The sequence below is a fragment of the Tachysurus fulvidraco genome, chromosome 11, assembly GCF_022655615.1.
Source record: "Tachysurus fulvidraco isolate hzauxx_2018 chromosome 11, HZAU_PFXX_2.0, whole genome shotgun sequence".
In the NCBI taxonomy this organism is placed as follows: domain Eukaryota; kingdom Metazoa; phylum Chordata; class Actinopteri; order Siluriformes; family Bagridae; genus Tachysurus; species Tachysurus fulvidraco.
In genome coordinates this window covers 14,411,613-14,438,100 of record NC_062528.1, presented here as the reverse complement: position 1 = coordinate 14,438,100, position 26,488 = coordinate 14,411,613, and the positions used below count along the sequence as shown (strand labels likewise).

Genomic DNA, 26,488 nt, shown 5'->3' with positions numbered 1-26,488 from the left:
ACCTGGAACACTCAAACACTGTGCTGATCAACTGTCTGCCATAATTACGGACATATTTGACTGCTCATTGCAGCTAAAAACTGTTCCTGGCCAAGACATCAATCATCCTCCCAGTCCCAAACAATCCAAAGATAACTTGCCTTAATGATTACAGACCAGAAGTCCTCACCTCTGTTATTATGAAGACCTTTGAATGACTGCTGATGAGATTTCTCAAACTCAGGGTCTTCTCAATCCAAGCAACAGATCTCTAGTCAATGCAGTTAATACTGGGTTTCACGCCGTATTAAAACACCTACAGGAGTATACACCCTTCCTACTCATCCTTAATAACTCATCAGTGAGCAGAATGACTTCGTTCAGAGAACTGTGATTGCACAGGACCTGAAAAGGGAGATGCATCCATGATCCATCAAGAAGAAATCTCAGCAAGAATGTATTTCTTTCAGCAATTGGGAACGTTCCATCTACTCCAGGCTATTCTGGTGCAATTCTGTCCTGCCACCATAGACAACATCCATACGTCTGCCGTCACTATCTGGTTTGGTGCAGACTCCTCCAGAGAAAAGAGGAAGCTGCAATACACTATCAGGTAAATCACAGGCTGCGGTCTGTCACCAATTGAAGTCCTGCACATCGTCAGGACAAAGAGACGAGCAGGTAGAATAATCAGTGACACCTACCTCCCACTCTGCTAATTACCTATTCCAAAAACTACCATCAGGAAAGTGATTTCACTCTCTGTTAACAAAAACTGCATGCCATTGAAGCAGCCTCTTTCCACTGACAATGTCTATTATTACACAGGCTGCAGCTAGGCAGCGTTCAGTAATCACTACTATGTTGACCTGCTAGTAACAAGCAAGCTCACACTAAATAATTGCATTCCTAGTTCTCGCACTAGATTCTTATGCTGTTATCATTATTACTACTTTTTTATTAATATTGTAAAATATTACTTATATTGTTATTCCAATATATCTTTGCTATTACATATTACATCTCATTATTATTACATATTACCTATTAGTACCTATTACATTATTATTATTATTATTATTATTATTATTATTATTATTATTATTATTATTATTATTATTATTATTATTATTATTATTATTATTATTATTATTATTATTGTTATTATTATTATTATTATTATTAGTAGTAGTAGTAGTAGTAGTAGTAGTGGTGGTGGTGGTATTAGTATTAATATTGTCATATTAGGAAGGGAACTGTATTGTTTTTGTCTTGCGTTGTGTTGGATATACTGTGTTGAGACCAAACAGCAAGAAAAATTCATAATGCATGTAAATGTATATGGCAATTATAAATGATTCAGAATCGGCTAAAATATATGGTTAAACGTATATGATTAAATAATCAATAAAGACCCATTCATTTATTTATAATATTATATATTTATATTAAAAAATTTAATAAATCAATAAATAAATATGAAAATGCAAAACATATTTTAGACTGCAAATTTCCATCTGGTGCTAATTTATACCCAATTATTTTTTATATACTACTCTAATGTTTTTGCAACATATTGCATCATGGAACTGTAAAAACCTGCTGATTAAAGTAGAACTTTAGCTGCTTATCTGAAATCATTTCTCATCTAGACGGTTATTATATTGCTTAGGGACGTTGGAAGGCTTTCGGATCATCTCTGTCCTAAGATGTTACTCACAGTAGACCTCCAGCACCTCTGTGACATGGTGAGGAGTTGAGTTCAGGGCAATGTGCTCCACGCTGCAGGTGTATGCAGCTCCATCATCTTTCTGGTCCACTTGGAGTTGTATAGTGCTCTTCACTGTGAAAGACCTGCCTGTGGCATTCACCTCCTTCACACCTGAAACAACACACACCAATGAGAGCATGTCAGAGTTCTGCCCCAGTTTATAGCACTCTTTCTTTAGTGCCTGCTTTACAGACCACATTGATTTCTATTCTCTTATTTCTTTTGTCAGCAGAACAAAGCAGCAACTTGCAAGTCTTACAAACCAACTGGGTCCTGGTCTGAAGCTTTTCAACATTCCAGTCAGACATTTCTTGAAATGTATTATAAAGCCAATGGGTGAAAAAGGAATGGGAGTAAAGCACCACTGACAATTTCCCACTTGTCAGAGGGGTGTAGAAAAGGACACTGATACAGAACCACTGTCCAGGATTTACACCAGAGACATTCCTGTCCACTAACCATGAAAGCCATGGCTCAGCAAAATGGGTCCGTGCAAACATTCCCCTGGAGGGTCTTTGCCAAACAGTTCACTGCACAGTACTCGGACTTGCCCTCCCTCTCTCTCTTTCTCTCTTTCCTTCACCCATACACACACACACACACACACACACACACACACACACACACACACACACACACACACACACACACACACACACACACACACACACACACACACACACACACACACACACACACAAATCTCCTCTGTCCTTGAAATTGTCATCCAAATCTCGTTTTTGCCATCTAAACAAAATATTGATTTTATTTCCGTCTTTTTCCCCCCCTCCATACTCTTGACATCTTTCGCATCTAGATAAGCATTGGTAAACAAGAGCCGGCCAAGTTTGGTTCTGAGTGGGCAGCTTGATGCCTACATGTATTGATTCACCTTCTATCTATAGGTTTCTTTAACTGGTTTCTTCAGTTAAATCACCAGCAATTTGTCAAAATATATTTGTCGATATTTCTTAAAAAGATAGCTTGACATTTTAGAAATGAATCATTTAATCTATGCAACCACGGACGTATTGAACTCATAATGATGTTTGGTTCTATTAGTGTGCACTGCCTGACTCAGACGTAATGATTGAACATTGACCTTAACAGGAATATGGCTAAAAACCTTGAATATCTTTAACGGTTAATGTTCTGTTTATTTATTTGCATTTTAATGATCATTTGTGATTAATCCATTTATTTCAGTAAAGACTTTAAAAGTTAACTGAAATCATGATTTAAATCCCTAAGAAACCAATCACATGTGATCGTGCCAAACAAAAAGACTCACTGAGAATACACAGGGATCAAACTCTGAAAGAAATCAAGCTAATAAGGGAACTTTAAAAGCCAGATGGTTGGATTGTCATTACAGTAGACAACAGAGAAAAGTCAACCAGTATTACACGTGTTGAAAGGACGCAGAATGTTTCCAAAATGTTGTTAGTACGGATTCTGGGATGAGCTTAAGGCAGTCTTTATGATTCTTTACAAAGGTTATGTAATGGGGTAGAAAGTGTAGGACGACAGATTGGGTGGACTACAAATCCCAGGAGTCAAGATGGTATAAAAGGAAGTCAAACTTGGTGACTTCCTCTTTGTGTACCATGTGCTATGAAAAGCTGTTTGGTGTTTTCAAGGCTGTGTAATAGCAGATGAAAAGACCAATTTATTAATGAACAGTATAGCAGTCTAGAACTGAATTGTAAAGTGTCCTCATGGGAATAGTGTTGAGTGGTGACTCTGAGAATTAAACAGATATATTTAAGAGTACAGATGATGCATGATTGCCGTTTATGTTTACTTTTATTGAAAGAATTGATGGCTTAATGGTTATTTGTTTTTTTGTTTTGTTTTGTTTTTATCTTGGACCAACTGATGACCGGGGATGGGGGTTGTGGTTTCCTTATATATGTAGTGTAATCTGTTAATGTGGGGGGAAACAACTTTTTTTGAGGGTTTGAACAACTGGTTTGAGGGTATGATTTCCTTTTGCTGTGGAGTGTGGATTCAACAGGTTTTGGTTTTACTTTTAATTTGAACTAGTAAAGCTCAATCTTAGCAAAACTGAACTGCTGTTCATCCCAGGTGATTCATCTCCAGGTCATGATCTTGCTACATCCTTACACAACGATCTGATCTCCCCTTCAGCCACAGCTCACAACCTTGGGGTAACCATGGACAACCAACTGTCCTTTTCCTCTCATGTTGCTAATGTGACTCACTCATGTCGGTTTCTTTTCTACAACATTAGAAGGATTCGGCCATTTTTGTCCACACAGACTGCTCAGGTACTTGTTCAGTCTCTTGTCATTTCTAGACTGGATTACTACAATGCACTGCTGGCAGGTCTACCTATGAACGCAATCCGTCCTCTGCAAATGATCCAAAATGCAGCTGCCTGGCTTGTTTTCAACCTGCCAAAGTTCTCGCATACCACCCCGCTGCTGCGATCCCTCCACTGGCTTCCGGTAGCTGCATGCATCCAATTCAAAACACTGATGCTGGCCTACAAAGCCAAAAATGGACCAGCTCCCTCTTACCTCAAAGCCCTCATCACTCCTCGCACTGCACCCCGCATGCTCCGATCTACCAGCACCGCTCGACTGGTACCACCATCTCTCAGGGTAAGAGGCAAGTATACTACAAGACTCTTCTCTGTTCTGGCACAAAGGTGGTGGAATGAACTTCCCCTAGAGGTCCGGACAGCTGAGTCACTGGCTGTTTTCAAGCGACGGTTGAAAACCTACTTATTCAGGAAACACTAGCACTTATTTTCTTATCTTTTGCAAAAAAAAATAAAAAATACAACCTTTGACACTTTTTCATTGTAACTTTGAACAAATGTTTTAAACTCATGGTATCTTAAGTATGTAACCTAGTGAACCAGCATTAATGTATTCGATGTTAGAGATTTAAGATTATGCTGTAAATGTAAATGTAAAATGTAAATGTACTAGTAGATAGGCTTGGGAGCCCTGTTGTCTGCAATGGTTACAAGATAGTTCTTTTTCTTTCTTTGTTTTTGTTTGTTTATCTGATCTTTTTGATTCTTTCTGATGCTACTTGGAAATGTTGTAAAATAAACATTGTCATATTTGCAAAGAAACACACTGTAGTGGTTACCCTTAAATTTTAAGGTTTCTCCTCATCCCCTTGTGGGATGATGAGGTTACAGTTAGATTAGTCATTGAGGCAGGAAGGTGACTCTTGAGCATTAAAACTCTTAATAAGATAGAAATGTATAAGATAGAAATGTGTACCTTCTCTATTTTTTGCATCAAATATACACAAAACTCAATTCAGAATGAAAGCTTTAAATAAATGTGTGCTATTTCTTCTTGATATCTGCAACAAGTCCGGATCTCGAGTAGAGGCAACTGAAGCTGGAGTATAACAATGATTAAAGGCAGTGCTATCCATTGAAAAATAGTTCAAAACATACAGTGACTTTAAAAGAAAAGAGTGTAGACATGAGTGTATATTTAGTTAATAATGTAAATGTGAATGAAATTCTTTTCACATGCTCTGTTAGAATTCTGTCAGCATCAGAGAAGCAAACTTGCAGTTAATATCTAATAAGAAATCAAATTTATTCAGCAATAATGAGTAAAAAATAAGTCATTTTGAGAACCATTCAGTCATTGAGACAACAAAACAATATTTCTGCTACATTTACTCATTAATCAAACATCGTAAATGTCATAACTGATGGAAACAGGCTTCTGGTAATTTAATACCTGCCCTTTGGTTGTATTCATTTAAAAGTTTCATTCCCGAAGTCACTTGTAGTCACAGTAACTTGCATTGTTGTTGCAAAATTAATCATTTAGCATAAACACCACCCTTCATTTTGCATCTAAATGTAGAAACACCCAAATTTCTTCTTCATCATATATGCTACTCAAGCATTGATATCGGTGTTACGGAGTAGACTCGATCGTCTACAATAGATCTAAACACAGACAGAGATTCTTTTAACAACATAAACCCTTTTGGAATTTAAGCTTTTGCCATTGAATCTCTGATTATTTGAGGAGACCTAAAGAAAACAAAACCAGCTGGTATAATAATTTATGTACTGTTTGCATCCATAAATCTATTTTCTGTAGCCTGGAGCTTCTCCCAGGGGACTCTGAGCACAAGACAGTGAACATCCTGGATGGGTGCCATCACACACACCCATTCACACACACACACACACACACACACACACACACACACACACACACACACACACACACACACACACACACACACACACACACACACACACACACACACACACACACACACACACACACTCACATTTACACTTTACAGACAAATTTAGAGATGCCAGTCAGCCTACAACATGTCAATGGTTGAAGAAAACCGGAGTACCTAGAGGAAACCCCTGATGCACAGGAAGAACATGCAAACTTCACAGGAAGAGTCACACAATTAATCACAGACAGGAATCAAACACCCAACTCCAGAGCTGCAAGGCAAATGTGCTAACCACTGACACTATGCCCCCCTGCCCTGGCATATTGTATATTAGTATATAAGAGATGTAACGAGAATATTCTGCTTAAATTAAAGAAGTAAAGTTGAAAATGCTGATGCTAAAGTACACAAAGTTGTGCAAATTCACAGCACCGACATTCCTTCAGCGAGCTGTTAAAATCTTTTACTCAATAAACTTATTTATCACAACTGATATTTACACGTACATATTTAACAAGTCTGTGCATTGTTCAAGTTTGTGTTTGTGAATATTTATTCATCTCATGCGATGTGGTTTATTCTATGTACTGTGAGCAACTGTGGAACTGTCTAAACACAAGCTGCAATTTTGCACCCCACCTCCGTAACAGACGGACTTCACACTTTCTATTTGAGGATGGATGTCTTTGAGGTCTTCCAAAGTGTCTTTCATTACAATATCACCACCCACTGTTAGGATTTACACCAGATGACAGAAAAAAAAAACGTGTGGTCACTTTCTTGAATGTGAGAGAGGGAGAGAGAGAGAGAGAGAGAGAGAGAGAGAGAGAGAGAGAGAGAGAGAGAGAGAGAGAGAGAGAGAGGGTGCACAGTGTCTTGATGGCTTTTCCACGGAGCTGTTTTAATTAAATACAGGAAAAATACCTTACAGGACAGTCTTGTATAATAAGCAAGGTAAAACTGGCACAACTAAAATTAGCATTCAGGAAATACTCATCTAATTGTGTGCTTCTCCCATTGGGACCCATCTTGAGATATGTTAAAAGTTTCCAAAATTGCTTACATATACTGCACTGCAAGTTTGACCAAAGTTTCAAATTATTCTAGATATCTAAGCACAGGATGTACCTACAGTATCTTTCTGCATCCTTCTGTGTCAAATTTATTTAGGCTTTGCCCAAGGTTCTACAGATCATATCCTCTCCTCTACACCAGATTTGATCACGGATTCTTTTGAAAACTAGTGAGTGACATAGAGGCGGAATGTGATGCTGTGCTGCAGCATCGTGCCGGCATTTTACTGCACGGTACGTGAACACCATTTCTGAGTCAGGAACTCTTATCCACGTCTCAGGCCATCAGTTACTCATGCTCCATCAACCATTCGCCTGCTTAAACCCTTAGTGAAATACCTAAACCATATTTCGCCATCTCTGCAGGGTGGATGTGCCCATTGAAGTGAAAATAATTCCTATCCAGTGCCTTCAACTTTAGTGTAATGCACTAAAACTCTGCTGTAATTTGACTCATAAACTCACATAAATGGATCAAAACTTATCCTTGAACATGTGGCCGAACGTTTAAAAATATCAGAGTTAATCTAAGTAAATCACAAATGCCATCCTGGACTCAACTATGCAATGTCACGCTTCTCAGACTTTATAGTATTTAATATTATTGTCCTCAATAAAGCAGAAACAAATACAGTGGGTTCCTGGGATAAGGCCTTAATTTAATAAAACCCCAAATAACATATTCTAATTTGCATGTGTGTATGCTGTTAGTGGGAGTGCTGTAGGTCATTTTATAGGTAGGTCATCATTCATAATTGAGGTGACATGAAAAGTATGAGGAGGAAAACTATTGAAAAATATAACATGTACCTTCCATTGTGTGTGGATTTTATTCATACTGTAAATGGAAATTCATCTAATCTTGTTGGCATCAGAGTACACAAGGACAGTATAGCATTGTAGTGATTGTGCCAAAATCGATACTTGACTATGTTACCCATCAGCTCCTGCATGTCACATGATCCTTCATGTCAAATTTCCCCATCACCCTCAACTGTGTACAATTTTAGCCTGATGACTACAGGGATACACACAGGATACACTGTCCTCTGAAGAAGTCGTGGCCTAATGGTTAGAGAGTCTGGCTCCTAACCCTAAGGTTGTGGATTCGAGTCTCGGACTGAGGTGCCCTTGAGCAAGGCACCGAACCCTGAACTGCTCCCCAGGCGCCGCAGCATAAATGGCTGCCCACTGCTCTGGGTGTTTGTTCACGGTGTGTGTGTTCACAGAGAACAAATCCTGAGTATGGGTCACCATACTGAGCCATATGTCACGTCATGTCACGTCACAATCCATTGAAAGCTTTTTTTCAAGTGTTAAATCTGGACCTTTAGAGGTGTTTTGTATGTCTGAAAGCATACTGGAGAATATTCAGTACACTCATTAGATCGCACAATGTACTAGATTGTATTTGTTATACCGATGATAAGCTCTCTTTTCATTATTATATAAGAATAATGAGTAGGTGACCATTTCTTGACAGCTGTTACACCAGTTGATTACATGCTGCTAAACCCCAAACCCCAAGTTTTTCCAACTGTCCTGTCAAAGTAATTGCAATTTTTTGGTGTATATTGAATTCATCCAAGTGAATAAATGTCAACCTTTTTGTTCAGTGCTCTCTTAGGACCAAGACTGGTGTGAAAATGTGAAACTGTGCTATGTTTCAAATAGGGCTGAATTGTCAATGACCCTTTCTTTATATACCTTGCACCTCTTTATCATTTCTGAACCATCGGATGTCAGCGGCTGGTTTGCTTCCAGATGTTGTGCATGTGAGCGTGACATCCTCTCCTTCCACAGCAGGCTTTGTGAAGCCAGTGATTTCTGGTTTCTCTGGCACTCCTGGAACAAAAATGATATTGTATAGTGTGTTAGCAGAAACCACTGTTTGCTGAGTTATAAAGTACCACTATAAATTTACTTTCTGTTTATCAGAGTATATACATGCATTGTGTCCTTGTGAAGGACAACCCAATGTGTCTGTGCCAACCTTAGCCTCTTTATTCATTCTGAGCCATATATGCTGCTACTCTTATTCATGTATTTTAGCCCTTGCCCTTACTCTTGACTACCTTTTCTTTGGATAATGGTCTTCTCTGTGCTTGACCATTGCTTATATAGCATACTTTACAGTCTAGTTAATGGTACACCACATGCATTTTCCTATGCGAATAATGCAAAGCAACCATTTAAATTATGCCTCTTTGATGGAATGATGACATTTGTAAGTGTGTTTTTGGCAGTAGTCTTTAAGGTGATAGAATAGGTAGTCAGATTACTGGCTCCATATATATATATATATATATATATATATATATATATATATATATATATATATATATATATATATATATATATATATGTCCCTGCTGCTATAGGAGGGATGCTTCCATCAAGAGCCATTAAGCTTGACTGAAACATACTGATGAGTATGTGAACTACAGTATGAAAACATTTACCTAGAACAGTGAGGAAGGCCTTGGAGGTCTTGATGGGCATGGTGAAGAGCGAACACGTGTATTGTCCCTCATCAGAAAGAGTCACTTCAGTGATGCTGATGGTCAGCTCCTTCCACGAAGCTCGAACCAGCTCAATTCGGTTGTCCCTCAGTGCTACAATAAACAGACACACAATTGTTATTGTTTGACATTGACCAATTAGTCAGGACAGTGTCCCCCAAAACAGGGTAATGTCTTGAACTGTCAGAATAGTTTTTAAAACACAGCTTAGGCAAAGAACTGTACAAGAATTAGTATTACTAAAGTCAAACTTTACAAAAAAAATGGCTAATTACATATTGAGCACTGCTATACATGTATTGTTATCTTTTGATAATTAAATATGGTATTTCCAATCGTTGCATAATCTGCAGAGAAAAACTCTGTAGTAGTTAATTTTCATCAAGGCATCTTATCATCAGGGCTGCTCAGTTTGAACTCCTCCACATTCCAATTTTTTGCAATTTAGCCATTGTGAATATAACAGCACATATTCTCGAGGGTCCTCTGAGGCTGAGGAGTCCTACTGATACAAAAAAAAGACCAGCTGTATCCTCACTCTAGCTCAAAAGCATTATCATGTGCTTGTATCGTCTGCAGTTCAGAATTAAGAGCTCTTATTTCGATAACCTATAATTTCATATAACCTCATTTCAGCTCCATGTTGTGTCCAACAACTCATTGAGATTTCATCCTATGAAATGTATTGAATTTCAAGACACAGCTTTGTTTAATTGAGATTCACTCTTTCACGATGTTCAGACATTCTATTGCTGAGGATATCTGTTCAGAGATGTTCATTTCCCTGCCTGCATATGAAAAAAAAGAAAAAAAGTAATTTGTGCAAACCCTTAAATAAGGATTAATGCTGTATCTTAAACACAGCAGCTGAATTTAAAACGACGGCTTTCGGAGGGATGAATCTGAGGGATGAGTCTGCTTGAATTCTGCCTAAGAATAGATGGTTTATGTGAGATGGCAAGTGCTGGAGGGGGTTTTGGAAGCAAAGGCAGCCTAGGCAGATAAAGGCGAGAAGCAAGGTGATCAGGTGTGAGTTAGCTCAGCACAAGACAGAGCAGCATTGAAGCCCAGAGAGACAGAAACAGAACCCATCAAAGCCTTGGAGCAGATGACACACTTCCACTGGCCCACATCCTTCTATCTCCCTCAGACACAGAGAGACAAGGAGACAGATGAGAGAGTAGCATCCCTTGTTGTTTCCAGAAATCACACAAACACATGCATACACACAGAACAGAAAGTTGATGATAAGCCTAGCTGAGGCTCAAGTTGCTTGTTTGTGCTGCAGGCAAAAGATAGCAGCTAAATGTTGAGGATAGTGGAAAAGATGTAGCATTTTATTTTATTCAAATAACACAAAGATAGCATGCTGGGCAAGTGGTTTAGCAGAAGGTACAGGACTTCAGATATTTAATAGAGAAGTGCCTATAGTAAAAGAAATGGTCTTTGGATTTTGTCAGAATTCCATGAACAGCTTAAAGATGTACCAATAAATGCCAAATCTTAGACTGTCTTTTTTTGACTCATTGGGGTTAAGCTCAGATCATAATTGTAAATCCATTGATGAGGTATATATACAAAGGGTTTAAATAGCCCTAAAGACAACTGTTATCAATTCAAACCAGGCCAAACATAGCCGGAAAAAAACATTCCTCCCACTATAAGGATTGAAATGCCCAGACTGAGCCGTGATCTGTCATAATCTCAGTGAAATGCCAGCACCCGACAAAGCTCATATTTTTTTTTACAGAGCTTAAAGAAGTCAAAGTGATGAAATGGATGGTATCAGGCATGCTCCTGATTTCCTCTGTGCCATTTACTGCATTGAGAGAACATCATAAATCCAGAGAGCTGACCTTGTGTACTCTACCTCTGTCTCGCTGCTGATGAAGGTCTCAGTAGACTCAAATCTGAGCCTCTGATACTTCTGATATCTTGGCTAACAGGAAAACTACCTAATGTTGAAGCAGCCATGCAAATATAACATTATTTTATTCCATAAATGGCCTCATAAATGTTTTCCCTTCTCAGAGATTAGACATATTGATTTTAATAAGTCCAGCACTGGATGAAATGCAAAATGGTGGAGAATGATATATCTATGACATGATTGTAAGCATTTAAAAAGGAAAAAATTAGATTACAATCATAATAGCAAATCTGATATACTGAACCTTATCATCTTGTGCAAATGATGAACATCTTAGATGAGGGGTGTCAAAGCTTCTCACTTTGGAATTTGGACTTGATTCACACTTATGCTGCCAAAATCACACCAAAAAAAGAGCCAAAGGAGGGAGTCCAGCAGTGTGGTGGTGTCTGTTCCAATGCAGCTGGCATATTGGTCTTGATACTAATGTGTTTAAAGAAGCCAAGCTCTTCCCTCTGTGCAATTAGACTGCTTTAACTGCTGGCTGCAGACGGTCAGTGTGTGTGCAGGAAGTGATGATTACTGGAATCCAAGCTTGTTTCTTGCTGTAGACAGGATGTCGCTACCCTAAAACACTTACAACCAGTCAGCACTTTGCTGCAGGTGGTCAGTGATTATAGGATAAACAAGATCCAAGAACGATGATGTGTATATCGGAAAAAGGATCTTCAAATAGATAAATATGACACACACATGTATGTACACACACACTGCATATACATATTTATATATATATATATTTTTACAATATTTACATGTATATTGATTGGCACACAGAAAAGTATCCATTAGGTATGTACTAAAAGTATACGCAACTTGTGGGCGCAGTGAGCATCATTGCTGCCTCACAGCTCAAGGTGAACCCTGAGCTCTGATTACTATCTGCACGTTTCTTTTGTTTTTTCCATGTTTGCATGCCAAGTGCCCTGCAATGAACAGGCATATAATCCTTGCATACACAAAGTTGCACGGATTATTTCTCAATCCATCATGGGATATCCGAACTACCTCGGGTCACAGAGAGCCTGTGCCTATCTCAGGCGTCATCGGGCATCAAGGCAGGATACACCCTGGACGGAGTGCCAACCTATCGCAGGGCGCACATACTCTCATTCACTCATGCAATCACACACTACGGACAATTTTCCAGAGATGCCAATCAACCTCCCATGCATGTCTTTGGACCGGGGAAGGAAACCGAAGTACCCAGAGGAAAACCCGAGGCACAGGGAGAACATGCAAACTCCTCAAACACAAGGAGGAGGCGGGAATCGAACCCCCAACCCTGGAGGTGTGAGGTAAACATGCTAACCACTAAGCCACCGTGCCCCCCTATTACAAAATCAATTATATTATAAGTTTATTTAACATTGTTGGAAGGAATCTGCAGTGTCTGTACTCAGGAATTATGTTGGATTAAAGCTGTATATTTAAGTTTTTTAAAAGAAAAGTTTTCATGGCAGAGAACTTGTCCTTTCTGTTTTCTTTCTAACAAGCTGCATTTTTATTGCCTTATTAACTCATAGAAAAATGACTGGGAACAGGGAATGACTGTTCTGTTTCATGTTGGGCTGCATTACACGACCCCTGGTTGATTATTTTCCTCTAAAAGCATGCCTTGTCATGTTTTATTCCTAACTTACAGTGCGCCGGTAACAATAACTAATGCAATAAATCTGACATATGCCTCTGAATGCACTTGGGACATTCAGAGCCAGCAGTTACGGGAAGAAAAAAAATTCCTGTCCCTTCTCCAATGTAACTCAGAGGGTTTAAATCTTTCCCACTGAACATTAAAGTTTTTTCTTAAACATGCTTTTGAACATGGCATCTACATCTGTGTCATTTATGTCATGGTAGTTAGAAAGAACTTGACTACGTATCTCCAGATATGTGAAGTCCGCAATTTGAATTAGCATTCAAGGTCCTGGGTGCAACATTTTTTGGACATAAATCATTGAAATCATTTTTGAGAGCCAAAGCTGAATTGATCCCTTAGCGGCTATTCTAGAGAGAAATGAATAGATTCCTTTTGTTGTGGCTCTTCTCAAAATTTCTTTCTTGTGTCATCTCAGCAAGTTTTTCTGGCTTACTCATTATTGATGTATTTTGCATTTTGACAATCACTACTGAACTCTCTACAAATAAAACTGAATTGAAAATAATGCATATAAGTTTTATAAGACCACCACCGATCTCAAGTAAAAAATGTGGTATGTCCAATTTAAAATAACATGGATGAACCTCAATATATTGAGTGAGTTAATATTTTCTCCCTGGCTAACCTGCCGTAGCAAATAAAATATCATAATCTATCACTGTATCATAGTATTCAATGTATCACTTGCTAATATATATGCCTGTAAGCTATGTACACCATGAGAGGCTGCCAATTGCTAATAATATACATGCTAGACAAGCAGAATGTTTATTATACATAGGATGTTATTGCTAATTTATCATTATCATGTATGACACTACAATTTTAAATGCAGTTTTCAGTAATTTATTACGTATTATCCAGTGTAGAATCACAGTGTGTCCATCTAAACCCATAACATTTGTATGATATTCTGAATACGGCTCTTTACAATGTTTATAATGTATTATCCATAACAATTAAATTAATAATAAAGTTATCCCAAACAATTATCCAACCTAAAATGTAATGTACAACAAACTTTTATTTGCTGCAAATTTTAACTTGCTTTTTCTAACAACGCCTCTACACATGTTTAAATCCAACACTAATAACAGACTTATAAAGAGGCTTTTTATGCATTAACTCATTACCCAAATATAGAGAAATAAAGCTTCAACAAACTTAATGGAATTAAGGTTTCCCTTTCTTAATGACTGAGTTAATGCTGTTTACCAGAAGACTTTTTAAATGTCATACAGCTCTATATATTTTATTTGTCTATTGTTAATGGTATAACAAGTCCATTAGGAATCCATTTAGCTCTGTGTAAGATAGAGAGCTTTAAAATAGGCAATTACTGTCAGTGTGAAAGGAAGAGGTAGGCCGTGATGGTGGTTTTAAGGTGTTAGATTCTGAAGGCATGTGAACAACCGAGGCATATTTTACTAATTTTGTTGTTGCTGACTAGTCAGAAAAAAATTGGACATACGTTGTTGAGGTAATTAATCAGGTGCTTTATAGAAAGCAATAAGCAGTATGAGGCATTTTAAGGAATGCTATTGTTGCTGTCCCTTTACAAGTGCTTTTAAGCATTGTTCTTTAATAGCAGATAGACTGTGATGACTTGTATAAATGTGACAGCAAGCAGGGCAAAGGAAAGTGTATCAGTGACATATAATCTGAAGTGGACTCCAAAAATGGAACCCTATATTTATGTTTATCTTTAAAAGAAAAAAAGACAAAGTCATAGATAATAAATAGACATAATTTTAAGATTTCATTTTTGGCCTTATAATTAGATTCTTTGATATTTCACAAATGTCTGGAAGAACGTTTGGAAGAAAAATATACACAGAATGGTATGGAGAAGAGAGGCTTAGGCTGATTTCTTTCTAGTTCAAACTGTAGATTCAGGCAGATTACACAGGGTAAAATGCCCCTAGATAGGATCCTCATCTCACTTGCTATTTTTAATACCTCACTCATAAATCAATTGTAGTAATTTGAAATGTTTGCCTCACACAATTCTTGGTTTGTCATTGATGAGACCTTGCAAAATAATGCTTAAGCATTACTAATATTATCATTATAACAGTATTACTTTTGAGAAATATCAGATTTTACCCTCTCATCTAAAATCATGACCAACCATCATTACATATAATTAAGAAATACATGTCTGACTTCACTCAGTCCAGGGTGTATCCTGCCTTGATGCCCGATGACGCCTGAGATAGTCACAGGCTACCTGTGACCCGAGAAGTTCGGATAAGCGGTAGAAAATGAATGAATGAATGAATGAATGAATGAATGAATAAATGAATGAATGAATGAATGAATGAATGTCTGACTTAGAGTCAAGCTAATATATTTGTAAAAATGTTCATATACAATACATATATTCCTTCTTTTGTTGATTTCAACTCCCAATTTTTCTTCCTCTAATGAGACATAATGTACCATGGATCTTATTAATTAGATCATTCATTAACCTCATCACTTTCTAAGCATTTTGTTTTGTCATAATCTCGTATAGCTCACATAATTTAACATTGCAAATGGCACCATATGATCCCATATAACATTTGTTAATTTGCAAGTGCAATGGAATTAATAGCGCTTGCAAATGGTGGGCACATTGCTGGTGATAAAGAATAATGGAGTAAATTACATGCCAGGTCAGGGGAGGAACAATATGTAAACTTTGCGTGTGCTATTTGTTCCTTTAGCCGTGGTGAGTTTAGGTCTCTAAGGGACTCCTGCAAAGGTAAACAAAACATGAACCTTGCCACAAACACATAATTACCAGTCCAGTGTACTGCCAATTAAAAGCAGTGAGAAGCATCAACAAACTGTTCAAATTGAATATTAACACAAAATAAAAGAGTTAATAACTACCTCTGAATAAAATCCTTTTCAAAGCCTCTATTTAAATGCTGTTGGCATTACCAAATCTGTTATTTTGATCACGCTTTCTTTTGTAGACCATCAAGTAAATCGGTTTAGATTTTTTTTTTAAATAAAGTTTACATGATTTACACATCCAAACCTTTAGTAACTCAGTGCTTTTCCTCCAAAATGGTGACGGATGTCAGTAACAAACAGCATTCAAATTCTATGTTATAGCAATAGACCATGCTAAAACAATCCTATTTCTCTGATCTTAATCTCTGCTAATGCTCTGGTTATCTTCTTTCCTTTTCTCCTGACATTCTTTCCTGATGATGCAGAGAAAGGACAGAGTTTGTTTTTAGGGTTACTGATTGAGTTGTCATGGCATTGGAACATAAATGTGTTATTACACAACCTTATATGACTTGTCTTAGGTTTTTTTAGCTATTTCTTTCTTTAGCTGATCATTTTTGGAAAATGTATATGTATGTTCATGTCATTTCTCAGAAAGGGTTTATATAGGTGTCATTTTGCACTATGAACAATTCACATAAGGATTTAGTTACAATTTTACAGAAGATATTGAGACAAAAATGAAGATGATGGTGGAATATGGTTACTCCAGGTATATTAGCTTTGAAAGACAATGTAGTTGCACTTTTGTCCTTGCCCTAAAGAGCTCATTGTATGCTAATTTTTGTTTTGCATGATAATTGAATTTTTGCTCATAAAATCTAATGCACCGTCCATGGCTGTCTGAATCTCCTTGGCTAATGACCAATTTAACGAGTCCATTAATGCAGTAATTTTGAAGATAACAACATTCTAATTGCCCCAGGCCAATTAAGAGCCCACTCTGCATTTGACCTTTACCAGTTGTGAGCTGAATGTTCCTAATGAATTCCAGGAAGCATTTGAGTGGCATCAACATTTGAGGTATGCTTTTAAAGCACAAGTCTTGACCCAGGTTCATTCAGTGCAACTATCCTCAATTAGACCTGTACGGATTCATCCAATGACTTTGTATTGTGTTTCAGACCTTTTACATCACATCTTAAAGTGTAGGTATTCATCTGCCTTTACATTTACCTCCTTCCATTATCTCAGTCTTATTTCATCGTAAAACTGCACATCAATTATTCAGTACCTATTATACTCTGCAATAACAAGCACTTTACATCTCTCATTAAAAAAGTGTGAAATGGATTTCGGGCAGGTTTTGCAGGTGTTGTTTTTCGCCTAAACAGGACACGAACAGACGAACCAGTAAATCACACAGTGTTGTGCATCGGTCTAATTTGTGTTTTTTTTCTGTGTGATGAATCATAAGTTGGTTGCACATTAATAGCGGAACACTAAGGGATACATATGGAACGCATTGATTTTTTTGCACTGTGGTAACTCATCATGGGGGTGCTTCTTTCATTGTTCACCTCTAATGGCTGTAAGGTAAGATGGATGTGTGTGCTCTCGTAATACACACACAAACCACAGCGGTCGACAGTACCATGTCTCGGGCAGTCTGCAGACACCACAGTATGGATATCCTACCTATACATAATTCATGAGTACAGACAGAAAGGACCAGAGAGCAGTTTATTTGTCTCTTCGTCTGATCAGCACTATGACCAAAGAGGCTTGTAGCTAGGATCGATTTTAGTGCAAGTTTCAGAGAGGAAGAACACCTCCACATGTGTTTTGTAAGGGACACACGTACATGCATACATCCTGACTCTACACTTTGAAGCTAGCACTTTGCTGAGTAGGCTGTTGTCAGATTTAGACCTTGTGTGGGTGTTGCCTCACGCAAGTTCATGAGTTATAGTCAAGCCAGAAGCAAGGTAAGGGGATAAAAGAGAGTGAACTAGTCATCTCGCTCTCATCTCAACATTACTATGTAACAAAAGAGCTAACACTTTACATTAAGCCTTCTTTAACTGATTTATTCAATTCTTCAAATGATTTAACACGAGTTACTACAGACATAGCATGACAAAATATAAGTTAATAGAAGTGACTTAAATATGAAAAAATATGATATACTTGCATACTCTGACATTCGTATTATTGATGACGATCAACATGAACCCAGACTTTTATTAAATTAGCAGTTAACTTGCAACATTCACTGTGAGGTTCAAGTTATAATATTTACAGATGGAGTTCAGCAACTTAATTTGTAATATTCTGCAGTATACATTTGGCAAATTGTAAGGACAAATTAATTATGGACTGAACATTCATCGCTAGTCAACTCTGTATTTTATTAACGTTTTAACAGGGTGGAAAGTGTACTGAGACATTATAAAAGTGAAAGTTCAAAAACATTAATACTTTTAAGAGAAGAGAGCTTTGTTATTCGTAATGAGTACTTTTAAAGTCTAAATAAAAATGTAATGAGTGAAAAATTCTTTTTCTGGAAGTGTAATTAAGTAAGTGTACAAATATTCAATTTCACTAGTTTAAATACCCCAAAATTATTTTAAGTAGTGTAACAAAGTACAATTATTCAAGTGTTTCCACCTCTGTACTGGTGAATAGTAAATAAAAGTGGTTAAGGGAACCTAACAGTACAATATTGCCATTGCAACATTTGTTTGAAGAATAATGTGCTATTTCGATGCATGAACCTGAAATGTCGCTCCGACTGTGAGCCTATAGGCCATATACAAGCTTTGTAGCTTATTCAGATGAAGTCAGTCAAGACAGCTCATCACTATGCGAGAGAATAAACCTAATCAACCAGGTCATCGTGTTTGATCCCACTATAATGCAGCTAATGCATCTGAAGTGACTGGAAGCGTGTATGTGCCCCAGGCAAAAGTGTCCGAATTATAAAATGCTGAAATACTTAGCATGAAAGTAAATGTCAACTCTTTCATACTTGCTAAAATGGAAAAGACTTGGAAAGAGCCAGCATTGTGAAAAAAAAAAAAAAAAAAAAAACATAATATGTTTGCTGACATTTTACAAAATGCTGATTAAATGTTAAAAAAAAAAAAAACTGTATGTGATTTCCCCCAGTTGCACAGGGTGGTAGTGCACATCCCTGTATCTGTTATTGACTGTCTTTTTGAAATTCATGTGCTGTTTGCTACAAAGCCTAAGAGTGGATTAGCCTCTCTTCAAGTCATCTTGAGCAAGCCACCTCCACCTCACCTCAAATTTTGAATGGTAGAATAAGCTACAAAAAACAGAAAAGCACTTTATTATGGAAAAATAAAATTCTAATATCTCTCAGTTATCCTGATATGCAACATACTGTATAATGATCAGGCTATGACTAACTATCATGCAAGACTTTAGCAGTCACACTTCCTATGAGTGTGGCAAATACATTTAAAATGCATTATACAGCATACATAATATCATATAGTACCTGTCATAAGCTGTATAACTGCAGTTAGTTATGTCTATAACAAAGCATCAGCATACTTAAGAATAAGTTAGAAAGTCCAATTAAAATCATCATAATGTCCATGCTTATTTCTGAGTAATTATACAGGCTTGGGCATGAGTCATATAGGGATATATAGACATTTAGACACATTTTAAACATTTTTTATAGAAATATATGTTTGAAAGGAATGTCACTTTAATGAATACAAAATCACAGTTTTTAGCCAGAGCTATGGCATGTCATTTCATACCGTAGAAGCAATTAAACAGGCTTATTTTAGCCATTTAACACATTTACATACACATTTCATGTTTTCCATATTTTGTATATATACCACACACACACAAACCCACCCACCCACACACACACACACACACACACACACACACACACACACACACACATATAAAACTACAGCCAACGGGACAAAGGTCATCATGATGTTCGTATCTAATAGATAATGATGCCATTATAACGGTGCTATTTTATTGTTTTTATGTTTATCACAAAAGATTATCCAATTCACAGAGTCACAATCACTACAACCAGTGATATCTTGAGCATGCATGAAGGTCAATTTCTTTTTAACAGCTGGTTGAATAAATAATGTATCCCATTCGTTAACAGAGGGGCATTCACTCTGATTAGCTGCGTAAACACAACATGATGCTTTTTTTTTTTACCCAGGCAGACACTGGAATTCCTGTTTGTAATTTCTTCACATATTCAGCTGGATCACATACAGCAGTTGCTACAGTTCATTGCTGCTCTTGATTTTTGTCATGTTTCAGACAGAGGCCTGTTAGCTCCTAGCAGCAAAATGACATAGTTCTACTACTCAGACATTTCAAAAGGGGATGAAAAGGAGCACAGACATGTCATTATTTTGGTAGGTAACTGAGGTGCATGGGTGAGCTATCTAATGGATGGATGATTAAGGGCTTCGGGTCTGAGAGTAGACTCACTGCCCTTTAGTAACACAGCACCATTGAAATCCATGCAGACGTGATAAGGATTCTGGCTATGGTGAAAACATTTACAGCCGTGTTCTTAACCTCTTCATAATCTTCACATGTACGCATTTGTATAGCCCCAAATCTGGCCCTTTGTATACAGATGTACTAAATATTCACACTGCAAAATTCTGATGCAGGAATGGATGACTGTAAATGAAAGCCAACAGTGATAGTCATTTTTAGATTGAAATAAACCAAATGGTCTCACTAGCACTTTTCTATTAAGCATATGTGGCTTAGGCGATTGGTTGGTTGGAATTACTGTATTGGATCTGTCAGCCTCTGGGGGTTTATTTCATCACTCTTGTGCCAGCAGGCATTGAAGTGAACATAGTCGATACCTTAAGCTGATCATTTGAGCTTTGAGCATTGCTTACTGTGAGTGTAATGTTACGCTGTTAATGTGATGAATGTGCATGTGAATATGATGATGTCACACCTTTAGCAGCATGGGCCAGAAATGAGCTTTTGACAAATGGGGATTTAATGACATGCCACAGAGAAATGTACATTGCACTAAAAAATTAATATAGTGTGTAAGAAAAATATAAAAATAGCATGAATACAAATCTAAAGATGTTTATGGATGTCATAATTATTCAAATTGAAGGAACAAAAACAGTGTTAAAATTGATTTTTGGTTTGTTTGACTCAAACATAACTGAAAAACAGTTTTGACTAACTTTATTGTTTTTGTAGTTTGTTTGTCAAACTTCCTCAGTTTTGTTCGTTTTCTAAATGTATTTGGTTTTATCTTTGTTGCTTTATTATATATAACTTTCCTTGTTTTGTTTGATTCTTTCTTTCTTTCTTTCTTTCTTTCTTTCTTTCTTTCTTTCTTTCTTTCTTTCTTTCTTTCTTTCTTAAGATAAACAAGTACATACAGACAACTTGACAACTAGACAATCCTGCATCCTCTTCAGACAGGAGATGTTCAGATGCAAGGCGTAGATCTAATTGTGGCTATTTTGCCTCACTTTCGTTCCCTCTTTCTATCTCTCATGATATCCTTTCTCTATAAGTGGCCTCTCTTATCAGCTGGTGCTCCCTCGGGAGCTAGCTCATCCCTCCAGCCTGCTGCTGACAAAGACTCTTTGGTCCCACAGAGAGCACAGGTATAAATGTGTATGTTTACATATTTTACAGATAATGTGCTCGGTTTTGGTGATGGCCAATTATAACTCGGAAAAGATCTTCCCAAGAATTTAAGACTTTGATCCACAAGCTAACTGATCAGCAGGAATTAAAAGAAGCATATGTGATTCCTGAAAGCACTTACACCGGGAACCTTTGAGGCAAATATACCTTTGGGAAAACTGGCAGCTTTTTGCCCATATGTGACTAGAGACAAAAAGGCTAAATAAATCATGCTGCAAAATGGGTGACAGAATAAGTCTCTAAAAGACAGCCCCAGCAGGTTGTATATTTCTGCAGGCTGTGTGCTTGTAAGTTTGCCAGCACAACAAATGGCATTTCTCTGTCCCTGTTTGTCAGTGCTTTCTGAGGGCCGCTACTCTCCTCTTCGGGCCATTCAATTATCATCAGATTCCACTAGCAAAAAGGACAGTCATCCCAAGAAGTCTCTGGTATGGCCAGTGAGCCTCTGTGTCTCTGTGATATCGATCACAGACCTGTCAGTTTTACTTCACCTTAACAACAGCAAATCTGTCCTCATGCCTACACACGAGAAGGCACTAATGGTTAGTTGCCAAGCAAACATTGTGCTGAAACTTTAGTGCACTTGCCAGGTCTCAAATCCCCTTTAGAGAATATCTGTGTAGTTTTAAATTTCCTTGGACTTGATTTCCACGGACCCCACGGCTAGTGTAGTGACTGAGCTTTCATCTCATGTCTGGATCATTTAAAAATACAGAGAAAGGAAACGTGACCTCTGTTTAAAATATTTGAGGACCAAGTAAGATGGAATTCTGCCAGTAGGCTCTCATACATGTGCCAGAACCTTACAATCTGATTACTATCTGGCCACCAAGCTGTGGACAAGATTATCAGTATTTCTACTTCAAGGCATTAAAGTAATTATGACTAAAGACATGGACTAAAGGATAGGTCACCTGAAAATTTTGTAGATTTACAGTATGTGAGATGGTACTTCAGTACTGTTCAGGCACATTTGTGTACCAATTGCTGCTTTGTAACTTTTTTTGTAATAGACTAATTTGTAATCATTAAAATGTGGAATAAATTACAAATGTTGATAAATCAACAAATGCTAAAAACTCAAAACCAAGATCATTTGCAGCGTTTTATCTAAACCCCCTTTGCACAAACTCTTAAAACTGTTCAGGCTGCTTGTTCGACTTCCCAGAGTTCTGTGTCGCAAAGTTTGCCTTTATCTTAAAGCTGATAGAGTTTTGTAGCACTGAATCTACACACCATGCTAAAACACACTTGTCACTTTTGTTCTAGCACAGTACACTATTACAAATATATGTGTATATTTTTTCCCCAGGCAAAGCAAAGACTTGAGCGTACATGAGACACGATACATTCTTTTAAATGTGAGAAATCTTTTTTGCACTCACACTGATGCACACAAAATCTTAAATGTCAGTGCAGCAGGCTAATGAAGCTGCTCTTTTCCACCAGAGAAACAGCCTAGTTTTTTTGTCAGAGAGACCTGGCCAGTGCCTGCTCCAAATTACTTCCTCCAAAACATTGAAAAACTACCTACATAGTAGTATGAGGGCAATGTGTATTGAACAGATTGAGGGAAATTGTCTTTCCTGAGAGAATGACATTCAAAGGTACTGAGATAATTGGGAAAGTTACTTTGTACTCACTTTGAACATAAGAAATGAAGCTTAACATGAATTTTACAGCAAAATGACAATGAAGCATTCACCTGAATAACACCCAACCTGAATAACTTATCATATTTTTTATCATTAACATGTGATCATCAGTAATGTCAAGATTTATTTTTGATGAAAATCATTGATTTTTTTGAAAAAATATTATTATGTAAATATCTTTTGTCGACATGTTGATCTAATTCCCAACAGCGGTTTCCTAGATTACTAACATTTTGGTGCAAGTGGGATTTAATAACGCAGCAACGTATTATTCCAGTTTCAATGCTTCAAAATTTGCACTAATAGCACCATCAATGTTACTGTTCTGATCCATTCTTGCAAGATCATCTTGCTGAATTGTGTCACTGTCATATGTAACTAAGACCGAAACTTGACCAATATCCCTTATGTTTTAGATCATTTTTTTCCCAATGGGTAAACATCATTGTAACTGATGCAACGTCCACTTGTGAATAATCACCAAAATCACCAAGCATGTCTTAAATAAGGACAATTGGAGGTTTGGACCTGACTCTGTTACAATGCCTTAAAGCTGTAATTAGTCATTTTCAATATAACTAAAAATCATAGCTGCAAATAATTGTTAATACAAGTTATATAAAGATGTAGATATTTAACATACTGCTAAAGACTTACTGAGTGTGTGTGTGTATATATATATATATATATATATATATATATATATATATATATATATATATATATATATATATATATATATATATATACTGTATATATGTGTGTGTGTGTGTGTGTGTGTGTGTGTGTGTGTGTGTGTGTGTGTGTGTGTGTCCAACTGAACACTCTGAATGTGTTAAATCAACACTTTAACATGAGATTTTATTGTGAAGGGAAGAAGCTACAGTCCTATACACTTGCTGATAAAATTATTGCATCAGGCCTACCAACATATTTGCATTTTACATACAGTAGGAGCTCTGCACTTTACCATCAGACTATGCAGGAATGCAATTCTACACCAAAACAGCAGTCAAAATAAATAAAGGCCCCCAATAAAAAAATGACAGCTCAGGAAGCTGATGTAAGAATCTTGAATGATTGACAGTTGTGCCAATGTTTTCATTGACCCTCCTCTGGAAGGTCTGCCCCTTTCCACCCATCTCATCTCATTGTAATCTCTTTCCTTGACTTGATTTCCTTACATGAAAGACTGATGGTGCCCTCACTTTCTGTCATGATCAATGGAGAATGTTCTTGACATTGGTATGCTGATTAGAAATGGAAAATAAACTAGTTTGTAACAGTCTATTAGAGTTCCTTGAAATAAAATATATCAGCATGTTCACATTAACTATCATTAGACTATAAAACAGGATCACCCCATTAAATTACGTGAACTTATTTCTCTGTTTTTATCTCCAAGTGTCTTGACAAGATTTAAATATTTTATTTAAAAAATGAAACTTGAAGCAATCCAGTGTTTGGAGTACCTGTGAGCTGAAACAAAGCTTATCTTCAGGATGTGTTTACGCATGTTTTTAACCATCTCTCTTACAGTGTAGATGGATATGTAGTTAAAATATTTATGAGGTATTTCACTGACTACTTTCAACTGAAAAAGAAAAACAACGTGATGTAGGCATATGTAGTCTAAAACTGAACACTACAAATTATTTGAATAGTAATTATAATTTTACATTGATTGTAAATATTTGCTTCCTTGAGCAGGGAAGAAATGTCATTAAAGCACAAATTTTCAACAAAGTGCAAAGTAAAAAGTTTGAATAAAGGAAAAGTTTGAATACATCTGATCTACATAATGTTCCACATGACTGGGTTCTCATATGTCTCCCCAAATGGCACACTTTCCCCAAGGTCTCCAGAGCAAAGGCTTATAAACTGACCCAGTCACACTGACCTTTCTTGTCCCCAAAGAAAAGGGTTTGCTGTGCAGGGTTTGACCACTGGAGGGAGGTGTTATCGTTGTAATCCACACGGCAGGTCATGTTGGCTGTGCTCCCCTCCACCACTGTCACATTCTGGGTGACAGGAAACTGGCTCTGACTGCCTGCATTGACACACGAAAGAGAGAAAAACAGGAAAATAAATTATTCTTAGTGACTACTGCAAGGACAGACCTGTGCATTATAGCGCATAGTCTATATACCTTTAATCATCTAAAAATCCATCAAAAAATTTTCTTCCATAAAATAATTCTCTGGTAGTGGGGCTCATAATAAACATCTGTAAAGAGCTGAAAAATATGATGATGAATGTTTCACAGTGTACAAAATGCAATTTATTTCTTCCTTATCATTAGTCAAATAAAATAGTCATTCTGACTGAAAATAAATGTCAACACTTCAGCATAGGAGGAATGGTGGTGGGTCATATCCAAGATATCCATTCTCAGCAAACATGTTTCTACATAATTAGTGAATACAGAAGAACCACCTTTTATGCTATGAAGGTTCACAGGGAACCTGGAGTCTGTTCCAGGGGACTCTGGGCAAAAGATAGTAAACAGTCCGGACAGCAGGGCACAATCGACACACACAGACACACCCATTTACACACAAAGGACAATTTAAAGATGCCATTCAGCCTACAAAACATGTATTTAGACTGGGGGAGGAAACTGGAGTACTCTGAGGAAACCATAGAAGCACAGGGAGATAATGGGACAGGACGGAGACAGAAATCAAGAGTCAACCACTAAAACACTAAACCATCATACTGTATGAAAGCGTATTGAAAAAGTACCAGAAAAATTATGGAGGGAAAAAAAAGCAAAAACAAAGTAAACTGACTGATTTCTCAAAAAATTATAAATATCAGGAATATTTTAGTTTAAAGGAAACACTTACAGTATAAGAAAATAATGAGAGTACTACAATAAACAATAAACTGGCAATATTTCCAAATAATATTTGTACCAACTACTCATATGCACCTTTAGTAGCTAATGCTGAACGAATTTAAATTAAATTTGAGTTTGGAAATACAGCACAGGTTTATTTTTGATAATGACTGAATATAACTTGAAGTGATACATGTGTTTTTTTAAAACTGCATTCATGTTCTGACACAAAGAAGCTTGTTACAGGTAACCAAGGCTGTATTTAGATACTGTTAATTGTGACTGATGGCTAAACTTATAATACACATGAGAATCCTTCAGCTTCCAGCAGCCAAGAAGACAACACTGAATGTAGTGTACAGAAAATCTATAGAAAAAATAAACATATACACAACAGTG

At 37.0% G+C, this 26,488-nt stretch overlaps 1 protein-coding gene across 8 annotated transcripts in view; it reads right to left on the bottom strand.

The window, feature by feature from the left end:
• The window catches only part of cadm2b (cell adhesion molecule 2b), a 162,013-nt gene that overhangs the window by 16,076 nt on the left and 119,449 nt on the right, over positions 1-26,488 (bottom strand). For all 8 annotated transcript variants that reach the window (XM_047820832.1, XM_027147669.2, XM_027147675.2 and 5 more), the window contains 4 exons: positions 25,148-25,297; positions 9,495-9,647; positions 8,740-8,877; positions 1,700-1,861 (listed from right to left, as the gene is read on the bottom strand). In XM_047820832.1, coding sequence (XP_047676788.1) covers positions 1,700-1,861; positions 8,740-8,877; positions 9,495-9,647; positions 25,148-25,297 — 603 coding nt within the window. The remainder of the gene's footprint in view (positions 1-1,699; positions 1,862-8,739; positions 8,878-9,494; positions 9,648-25,147; positions 25,298-26,488) is intronic.